General features: G+C 45.7%; 1 protein-coding gene across 1 annotated transcript; it reads right to left on the bottom strand.

Annotated features, from left to right (window-relative positions):
• Nucleotides 1-2,809: 2,809 nt before the first annotated feature.
• On the bottom strand, nucleotides 2,810-6,434 carry SOWAHA (sosondowah ankyrin repeat domain family member A). The gene has a single exon (XM_033096888.1). It carries the CDS (start codon nucleotides 6,023-6,025, stop codon nucleotides 4,331-4,333), a length of 1,695 nt encoding a protein of 564 aa, XP_032952779.1. The 5' UTR covers nucleotides 6,026-6,434; the 3' UTR covers nucleotides 2,810-4,330.
• Nucleotides 6,435-11,169: the final 4,735 nt, after the last annotated feature.

The following is an 11,169-nucleotide window of genomic DNA, read 5'->3' as shown; positions in this document are numbered from 1 at the left end:
GCCCTGGGAAGGCTGGCTCGCTTTCCTTTGTTGTTGGTTAATGAGAAGTGGAGGAGGGAAGCGGGGGCCGTTGATCTCGAGTATCAGTAGCAAAACAAGCCTTAAGTTCCCCAGGGTGGAACAGAGACTTTCATGGGTTTCTGTTGGGGTTTCTGCCCCCCACCTCCTGAAGCAGCCTGCGCCTCCGCCTGTTCGACCCGCCCCCCAGCCCCGCTGCGCGCGGCGGTGCCCACTGGCTCTGCGGCCCGCCGGCTGCTGCTGGGGTTGTTGCTGGGCAACAGGCAGGCCCACGGCGGCCTCCCCCGCTCGCTTCATCTCGCTCCCGCTGCTGCTCCTAATATGCATGTAATTAGTGTACTTTTTACCTTCAGACAGCAAATTGAAAACGGAATAGGGAAGCAATGTTCCGCATGCCCCAAACCCGCGCGCCATCTGCCTTGGACAGCCTGCTCCGCACAGCACGTACCTCCGCGAGCGGCTGGCGACAACCTCGGAGGCGCTCACAGCGACAAATCGCTGTGCTGTTCATTCACATGTAAATCAGAAGCTTAAGAGGGAATTTAGGTCAACAGTGGTTGAGGACCGCAGAGCGGAGAGGTGAAAGGGGAGTCTAGGGGGTGCAGACGGCAATTGCTATACAGCACTCCTCCCTTTCAAAGCCCCTGTAGTTTGACTGTCACAGCCGACCTGCAGGTCACGTCGAGGTCTACCTGTTGTCTTTGAAATTTCAATCAGCATCGACTTCCTACGAGGAGGACTTTTTCTTTTTTCTGTTTTTCCTCTGAAGGAGAGGTCTGCACCTCTCTACCTTCCTTCTTTCCACTTCCTTCTTTCCACTTCCCTGCAGTCACACCTGAGGCCACCTCTGCTTCAGGGTTCAAGTCCAGAGGTGTGGCAATGCCAGAACGGCGAGGCCAGGACAGAGGCCAGGACAGAGGTTCGAGGCAAAAAAACTACCTGGGGAGCAATAAAGTCTATGTATGCAAACATTTAAAAAGGTCAAGTAATTTTTTCTAGGAAAAGGCCAAACAAAAATGGGGGAGAATTCCTGTCCTGGGTGGGCCTAGCTTTATAACTATCTGGTGAGGGGTGAATGACTATTGTTTAGGTCTAGCAGGTCAGAGTAGGGATTCTTGAAGAACGGGAATTAAGAAAGACCATTGTTATCTCTATTTGAACTAAAGTGCTATTACATACAGAATATGGAATAACTTTCCTTTTGTGGGAATATGTTTTTCCTAGCAGAGTCGATTGTTATTTATATATACAATTACTAACATGGTAAAAGAATGGTGATCTTTCTTGTAAAGCAAAGCCACAAATCAGAGCTATTTGGTTTTGGAATGTAGCCAGATACCCCTAGGGACCAACTTGGCACCTCTGCTAATATTTCAGCTTGGTACTGCCGTCCCTAAAGTGCTCTACCTATGCTCATCCCCTATGCTCCTCTCCCCACAGCCTGTAGGATAGGTCCTGTCAGTTGTGTCCCATAGGAAAGGGAGATGGTGCTTGGAGAATTGGGTGACTTGCCTAAGGTCACTAAATGAGCAAAGGCTGAGATTGAGACCACCTTGCTTTTCTGCAACAGGACATTGTAATGGGAAGAGCACAGGATGCCATCCAGACTCTGATACTTAGTAGCTGAGAGGCCTGGACAACTTACTTACAACTCCTCCAGGCTCATTTCCTCACTTTAAAATCAAGATAGTAACAGTATATACCTTACAAGTTTATGCTTTATACCTGTGAAGTGTTTAGAATCGTGCCTGGCACTTAATAAACAAAGCTCATGTATGCATTACCCACACCCTGGTCTCCATTAGGTGAGATATGCTCAAGACCTACCTCCAACCTCCTCTGAAGGAAATGTAAAACTTTATCTAAAAGCTTGCTCTGCCTATGACTCACACGAATCTACGCCAACAATTAACTTCGCCCCCATTAAAAGGAGTGATTCTCTTCCCTCTGATGATTCTAACCAGCTAAATTGCCTTAACTTATAAACAATTATTTTTTGCGTCACTTGTTGGAAATACCCTTCCACAGGTGTACCTCCTGCTAGGCGATATATGACTCTTGAAAACTTCCCATATGCACATCAAACCATAATTTCCTACTAACTTACCTTATAGTGTCAGAAAGTCTTGGCCTGCAAGAAAAAAACCAATGGTTTCTAACACCTGAGTTTTAGGCTTATTGATCCTAAACTCTTGCTAAATGTCTTACCTCACTTGGAAGGCATACACACACCCTTTGAAACACCAAGATTCTCTTCTGGCAGTTCAAATAACCGTCCTCTAAGTATGCAAGAATCATTAGTTACTGTTATTACTACCTTGCTGGTGTAGATTTTGATCTTTCTCAAGGTAGGTCATACCTGTGTTTATGATCTTTGTTACCCTGTCTCAGTCAAGCCTCTCTTTTACAATGGGAAATCTCTAATATTTTATTCATCTTCTAGATCTTCAGCTACTCAGATTGCTATAATTATTGCCTCCCACAATTTTTCTGCAGAGGCAGAAGATTTAATTTGCATTTAAAAATAATTTATGCAGCTTAACTAGAGTTCCAGGCAAGGAAGGTGGGAAAGGTCAGCTCAGGGCCTAATTATCTATAGCTTTTGGCTACCATATCTGCGTCTGGTTGACTCCTGAGTTTGGTTGACTCTTTCAATAATAGAATGCTTGAAAGTGGCAAAAGAAGGATGAGGAGAAAAGAAGAAATTAAGTAGATAAAAAGAGAAGAAAAGAAAAACACAGTAGCAAGAGCTGTAGAAGGTTTCAGGGAAGGACACCCTCATGTAACCAGGAACAAAATGGGAGACTTTATTTCATTGCTTAAATCAAAACATTCCATTAAGGACTGCCTTAAATAATTTCAGAGGCTTCACTGATACCTATTTGGGAAGGGAGCCCATATGTTATTTGATATAACTAATGACATGCAAACACAATTTGCAAAAGCAGAGCATTACCACCATATGATATAAAAAAGGTTGTTTGAGCAAATAGATTCCACATCTTTAAAACAGAAAAAGAGTCACTGTAATTACACTGTGTTGAACCTGGGAAATCTTGGCAATACCTACAAACCTTCTCAATTACAGATAGGAGCAAAGGTCCAGAGATGTTAAGTCACCCCTCTAAAGTCAATGAGCAAAGAGATTCTGCATTTGCTGTTTTGGAATAAGTTGTTTGCTTTCCAAAGGCTTTTAAAAATGGATATCAGTACTTTCTGTTTGTACAGAACTTCCATATAAAATAGTTGGTCCTTAATTATATTCATTAGAATTTAACCAATTATTTTTCTGGTGTAAAGTTATGACATTTTTTTGGAATGGCAGCCCAACTTTGCATATTCACCTACTGCACTGAAAGGCTCAGCCAGATTTGAAAACCACAGATTCGGAAACATGGCACAACAATGCAATTCACAAATAAATCACATTTTAAAAAGTTAAATATTCATGCCAAATCAAAATAGCCACCCACCAGTGCCAGAGACACGTTTACATTTCACCATAAAGACAACCACGAATTAAAAGTATTTGCCCAAATGTCTCTTCTCTTATTGTTATATCATCTTTACTCCCAAGATGCACTTGTTTCCTAATATCTAGCATTCACAGTACACCTGAAATTACATTCACAATGGTTATATTCTGCCTTCAAGACTCTAGAATCTTCATTGCCTAAAATGAGGTAGATAGATATTTAAGGGTTTTGTTGGTTGGGATTAACTTCCTTTAGATCTTGATCATTTTATTTTTTTAAAATAGAATTCCAAAATATTTAGCAAAAGATTGAAAATGTCTGAACATTTTCCCTAAAAATTGAAAAATATAATTTCAAAAGGTTACTATGAAAGTTGTTTTACCTCATTTCAATTTAAAAACAGGATAAAAGCATCAAATTATAAAACCACCACTGGTATCTTAAAGCTGACAACCATCCAACATCACACAAGTAAAGAGATCCTTGCAACTAGTTCTGGCTTGGGAGTGTATAGATGCAGAGGCACTGGGTTAACTCATTCAGGGACCAGACCAGCTGCCGCCCCTTAACCTTTGATCCTAAATTTCAAGTCTTCTCCAAAGTTCAAGCCTGACTTCTGGAGTTCTTCATAGAAGGCTCTCAGTGAGATCTTGAATCCCATCTCTGGAGACAAGTCAAGCTTCAAACAGAAGCTGGAGGCATAGGCCCACCAGGGTAAAACAGGCTGCAATGGACAAAGTTGGAAACTGGATGGAGCTGAAGGTGTTGGGCCGCCAAGTGTTGGGTAGGCTTAGACTGTGAGTTGCAGGCTCGGTAGCCTCAACCAAGCCGTAGCCTCAGGGACTGTCAGTTTGTAAGGGCAAACTGGGCATTAGACCAGCGAAAGGCCCCAAAGTGGATCGATGAGAGATTTCTGAAAAGGCTGGCAGGCCACTTCGAATCTTCGTCTTTTTACGAGGAACAATGGGCGACGCACCCAAGAACCTGCTGAAGGAGCCCGACTTCTTGAAGCCTCGTGCCAGGTCCTGGAGCAGCAGGTCGTCGGCCAGAACACCCAGGAACGCGCTGGTGGTGGAACTGAGGATGGTGGCGGCCACCTGCACTGGGCTCCGGGCCGCGTGACTGCCACTACCACCACCGATCGCATACAGTTCCATAGAGCTTTGCAGGCGGGGGTCGCCGAGTACACGGCGCACTGCATACGAGGCGCCGGGCGACAGGTACTGGTAGGCGCGCCGCCCACTGTGGTCGCGCACGTGTACGTGTGCACCCAGGCCTACCAGCAGCATGGCGACATCCTCGTGGCGGTGCAGAGAGGCCAGGTGCAGGGGCGTATAGCCGCCGTGTGAGCGCGCGTTCACGTCGACTGGCGCGCCCCCACGCCGCGCAACTTCCACCAGCTGCAGCACCATCTCGCGGTCGCCGCTCTTGGCGGCCCAATGCAGGGCCGTGAAACCAGACATGAAGTCGCACTTGGCCGCCAGGCCGCAGTCGCGCAGCAGCAGCCCGTGCAGCTGGTGGGTCCAGCGGCCACAGGCTGCCCGCACTAGCCACTCGTGCTCGGTCGGCTCCAGGGGCACCGGGGACGGCGGCGGCGCGGGGGGCACCTCCTCGGTATCGGGGCTCAGCAGGCGCGGGCCGGCGCGCGACAGGCGTCTCAGATGCGGGGAGGGGCCCAGGCTGAGGCCCAAGGCAGACTCCTCTACCGAGATCAGCCGCGGCAGCAGCGGGGAGACCCGCGGGCTCGGCTCCTCTGACAGCTGCCGGCGCAGGCCCTGCTCCTCCGCCCGGATCCGAAACACCGGGGGGCCAGGGACGCAGCGCACGGGCAGCATGCAGGGCTTCTGCGGAGGCGCGCGCCTAGGGGGTGGTGGCGGCCCTGTCGTCGCCCCAGGCCCGGATTCCGGATTTGGCGGCCCTGCGCCGGGCAAGGCGGCCTCCGACGGCGCCCTAGGTGGGGCCACGTCTGCAGAGAGGCCCTCGGAGGGCTGGGCTAGCTCAAAGGCTGGAAGCCTGGAATCGGAGGCGCCCCCTGACTTCTGCGCCGGGCCTATCAACGGCTCCCCAGTGGGTTGAGTGGGCTCAGAGGCCGGAGCCCCGGGGGTGTTCTGTGGCTCTGACGGCGGGGCCGGGTCCTCAGGTGCTTCCACTGACGACTGCACCGAGGCCAAGGATGGAGCCCCCGAAGCAGCGTTTTCCCCGTGTGAGACTGAAGTGATCTTCGATGGTGAGGATGGTGCCTCAGGGGTGCTGGGGACGCAGGAGGGGAGGGGCTCTGGTCCTTCTTGGGGCCGCGGCTTCTTCCTCAGCACCACGAACTTGACGCCGTCGAGCTCCTTCACCACCGCCACGTTGTTGACGAACTGCTTGAAGCGGTCCCTGCGGGCTGCGCGGCCGCGCGGGTCGCCTGCATCCAGCAGCGGCTTGAAGCGGCTCACCAGCTCCGAGCTGCGCACCTTTCCGCCGTTTTCCTGCAGGAAGCCCAGCACCGCCGCCTGGCTCGCCGCAGCGGCGGCCGCGGCGAGCGCCATGGTCAGTCCCTGTCCCGCAGGGGAGCCGGCCCCCACCTCCGACCGGCCCTCGGTTCCCAGCTGCTGGGGCAGGTGGCGTCGCGGCGCCCGCTGGGACCCACCGGGGCGGAGGTTCCCGGAATCACATCAGCCTCGGCCAGGCTCACCTGGTAGTTTCCACCGAGGACAGACGGGCGTGTCCCTGAAGCTGGACTTCGGTCACGCCCGCGCCGCAGGGCCGGGGTGTTTCCGGGAGGAAAGCGCTGGGGGCCGCGGCGCGCGCCCACCGCCGCCGCGCTGCCCGGCCCCCTTTCTTGGGGGTAGGTTTCTGTCTTTATATTCTGTCCAATGGGCGCTGGGCTCCATCCCCCGCGTTCGGTGCTCGCCTTACAGGTGACAGCTGCCACCAGGGCCGTTGGGGGGCGGAAATTCACCACCACCACCCCCAACCAGGGAATTAAAGGCGCAGTGCTGTGCTTCAGCTCGGCTCCGGTTGCTAGGTGGCTGTGTTCCCCGGGGATGCCGTGGCCGACCTGCGAGGGTAGGATTTTTATTCCTTTAAGAAATATTTCACCGCCACAAAAATACTGGGCGATTACTTAAAAGCAGTTTTTTTTTTTTTTTTAAAGACCATCAATACCCCTCCAATAGTCGATTGCCTTTCATACTGGCTTCATGAAATTCGCAGCAAAGACAATTAATTCGCTGTGCGTGGCAATGTATGTTACCCGAGGTTTAGAAGAGACTTTTAAAAAGCAATTTTCTCATGAAAGAATAATACATTTTCACTTCGGATTTGGGGAATAAAATCACAGGAAAACAAAGAAGAAAAAATAGCACTTGAAATCACCATTAACGTTTTGAAATATTTTTCTTCTATGCCCTCCATACACATGTGTATACATGTTTAGGCTTTAACATAAGAACGCGAAATGGGAATCATGCTATGTTTTTAAAACTTTATTTAATTCACAAATATTTGTTGAGCACCTAGTTTGTGCCAGTGCCTTTTTAGGTCGTGATACATCAGTTAGTAAGACAGACAAAAACCTCTGACCTAGTGGAGTTCACATGGTGGATCGGGGGACAGAAGTAATATGGTGAATCTGAAAATGATATAATATGCTAGGTAAATACTATGGAAGCAATAAAGGAGAGTAAAACAGAGGAGGGGCAGGTTGCAATTTTGAACCTGGTACTCAGGGTAGGATTCATTGTGAATGTCAAAATTAAGTAAGGACTTAAAGTGATCAGGGAGTTATGTAGTTAGGTGGGAGAAGAAAGGACTGCCAGGGCAAGGTGGGATCAATTTCTTAATTTACAAACACAATGCTACAAATACATAACTACAGGCACCACATCGTAAGTAGTGCTGTAGTCAGAGAGAGCAAGACTCTGGAGTCAAAATTCCACACTTGAATCCTAGCTCTACTTTGGGCTAATTGCTTGACCTCTCTCCGTGCCTCAGTTTTCCTATCTGTAAATTGTGTGTGTGGGGGGGTGATATTAATAGTACTTACCTCTTCAGGCTCTTGGGAAGATTAAGTGAGAACATAGCATAAAACACTTAGAACAATGCCTGACCCACAGTAAACATTCACATTATTTAAAGTTTTTTTTTCATTCACATTATTTTTAGTTGTACGGATACTACTGTTATTATTACTCATTGAAAAGAGAAAGAGAACAGTAAAATGTGAAAGTTCCTCTTTTTCCCAATTTCATTCACCAGAAGCCAGATCTATCTTCTGCCCTGTTTCCAGAATGCATATGCTATAATCTTTTTTCCCTCACTTTATATTATATTGTGAGCCTTTCCCCCCAATGACGATAACTATTCTTTAAAAATATATGACTTTTAATGATAGCATCACATAAACGTAGTATCACACTTTGTTTTCTTATAGTTAATAGTCTATAATGTTTCTAGTTTTTAATTCTTATGAATGGTGCTTCTTATATATAAAACTTTGTGTATATTTAAAAATTAATTCCTCAGGATAGAATCCTACACGTAGAATTACTGGGTCAAAGGGAATTAATTATTTTTATGACTCTTGAAACTTATTGCTAAGTTGTTTTCCAGAAAAGTTACAGCCCCATGAAAGTACTTAGCTTTTTGTCACTGGCATTGAATAGTGTCATTTGTCGATTTGGAAGGCAAAAAAAATTGTATCTCTAATCTCCATTTATTTTATTACTAATGAAGTTAAGCATTTTTCATTTTATTTATTGTCTATTTGGATTTGTTCTTTTGTGAATTGCGTTTCCCCCCTTTATTAATATTTTTTTGTTGACATGTAGTTACTATCCCTTTATTATATATATTGTAAATATTTTCCCAGTTCGTCATTTGTTTTTTTTTTTTCTTTTTTCTTTTTTTTTAAGGAGGGTGCAGCTCACAGTGGCCCGTGCAGGGATCGAACCGGCAACCTTGGTGTTTTTAGCGCTACTCTCTACCAACTGAGCTAACCAGTCACCTCATTTGTCTTTTAATTTTGTTTTCTGGTGACACTTTTCATTTTTAGGCTAGTTTTTGTCAATATTATATCCTTTTAGCTGAAGAATGTAAGTGCAAGATGAGAAGGTACATCTCCCATTTAAAGGAGAACTTTTAGGATCAATTTACCCTATAGTGTGCTAAGCAATCTTCATTAGAATGGTGACATGTCCCTGGAAGTCCTTGTGTTTTTAACATACAATGAAAGCTGTAATCACAAGGAACACTTGGTTCCCGAATCACTGCCAGACTGTTCTTGTTGGACTGACTTTGACAGTACACTAGATGCTGCTGCATAAATCACCTAGACATGAAATAGATAGACATCTTGATAAATGCAAACTGCCTTAACGTTTCTGTTAGATGACCTACTGGTATGGAATTGTTATTAGTGCAGCCATTTGCTGGATATTGCAAAACAAATATTCCAGTACAAATGAAATTTAAAGAAGTATTTCCATTGTTTTTCCAAAGAAGTTAATCCCTCTCCTAACAATATTCAGGAAACAGGATTTTTTTTTCAGTTGAAATGTATTAAAACACCTTCCACTACAAAAAACAAAAACAAAACAAAACTGTAATCAGCTATCATTTCTGTCTAATTATTACCCCTTCTTTAAGCCCAGCTAAGTTCCTAACCCTGTTAAGTGTTCTGCACCTGCCTCAGGTGTGTCATCCTCTTTACTTCTGTAACTTATTTCAGCAAATTGATTAACTTTGGGTGCACGGCAGTGAGCCAGGTACCCTGGGAAGAAGACACCTGTCTTTAGAGAGCTTACCACTTAGTGAAGGAAGAAAAAACACAATTATGTTATACGTCCAGATGAAATGAATGCTCCCTGCACTTACCAGCAGGTCGATTCTAAGAGAGGACCATGGGGAAGCCTTCAAGGGACAGGCTGTGAAAACAGGGTAGGCAAGGAAGTTGGACTGTGAAGGCTTGAATTCAGGGTAAACAGTGTCTAGTGTGTTTTTGGCTTAGTAGGGTATGTGTTAGAGATACAGAAGATGATGATGGAGAAGTAATCTGGGGTCATAGATGGTGAACCTTAAATGCTAGCTTGGACTTTTTTCTGTTTGCAGTATGATGCCATTGAAAGCTTCTTTTCTTCTTTTTAAAAAGTAGCTTTAATTATTTTCTAATTATAAAATTAATAATGATGTTTTCCCAGTTCTCAAGAGTTTTCAAACTATGAAAGAATGGATCACATGTCACATGTTAGAGAACCACTCTTAATATTTTTGGTTTCTTCTGTGAGGAGCTTTCTATATATATCCAGAGATATATACACAGCCATTGCATATATATATATATACCTTTCTATACAGACAGAATGAGACCACACATTGTTTCATAAGCCATGCTTTACTTCCTGCTGTAACCAGTGCCCGGTGTGGTGAGTGGATGGAGGAGGGGGCTTGGGGAGATGGTGAGGGTCATCAAGCCAGGGCAATCGGGGCAGAAAGACAGGGATGGATGCCAAAGACGTTTCAGAAACAGAACTTGCATTATATTGCCTGTTTTCATTTTTTTTTCTTTATTTTATTTTATTTTATTTTTTTATAGGACTTGATTGGGGAACAGTGTGTACTTCCAGGACTTTTTTCCAAGTCAAATTGTTGTCCTTTCAATCTTAGTTATGGAGGGTGCTGTTCAGCTTCAAGTTGTTGTCCTTTCAGTCTTAGCTGTGGAGGGCGCAGCTCAGCTCCAGGTCCAGTTGCTGTTGCTAGTTGCTAGTTGCATGGGGCGCAGCCCACCATCCCTTGCGGGACTCGAGGAATTGAACTGGCAACCTTGTGGTTGAGAGCCCACTGGCCCATGTGGGAATCGAACCGGCACCCTTCAGAGTTACGAGCATGGAGCTCTAACTGCCTGAGCCACCGAGCTGGCCTGCCTGTTTTCATTTTTAAAGTCACATTTCCTTCGTTGCAATTTTCATTTCAATAGCCACTTTTTATATTTGATTTGCTTAGCTTTTTCAGGACGAATTGCTGAATCCCTTGGAAAAATCTGTGATCTCATGGGCAGTGGAGCCTCAATCAACTTGGCATTTTGTTACTGCCCCCTCACTCCAAGGGGAGGCTGCAGAACATTTCCCTGTTCAAGATCATTATTGATTTATGTGGTTTCAACTCATTCTGACTGAGATCATTCATTATAGACAAGGGATTAAATATTGATTGAAAAGGAATTGCTGGTACAAGCAAAGTTCATTGACAGTGTTTAACAGGCTCCAGGCTCTGAGCTATATACAAAGATACGTGCCCAAGGTCAGCCCAAGGCTGAGCCCAAACTCAAACCCCAGGCTGTTTCCACAGCTTGTGCTCATTTACCATGTGCAACTAGATCACCAGTTACTTAAAATTGATGTTCTGATGTTTAATACATAAAGGAAATAATAGACAAAGGGAAAACCGCCTCAAATCAGAATGTAGCTTAAACCTTTATACTTGTGCATCTGAACATACTCAGCTTTAATATTTTAAGTGATTAGTTTATACTTTGAGCAAAATTAGGCTGAGAATGCCAATGACATTCAGATCCCCAGGATGTTTTTAAATGTTGGTGCCCTGCTGCCAGGGAGGCCATTGAATCAATTCTTCCAGCGCCCAGCAGTTTGCCTGGAAACACTAGGAAAAGAAAATATAAAAGGTATATTTAAAG

Source organism: Rhinolophus ferrumequinum, chromosome 24 (assembly GCF_004115265.2).
Source record: "Rhinolophus ferrumequinum isolate MPI-CBG mRhiFer1 chromosome 24, mRhiFer1_v1.p, whole genome shotgun sequence".
Classification (NCBI taxonomy): Eukaryota; Metazoa; Chordata; class Mammalia; order Chiroptera; family Rhinolophidae; genus Rhinolophus; species Rhinolophus ferrumequinum.
This window is presented reverse-complemented; position numbering and strand designations above follow the sequence as displayed.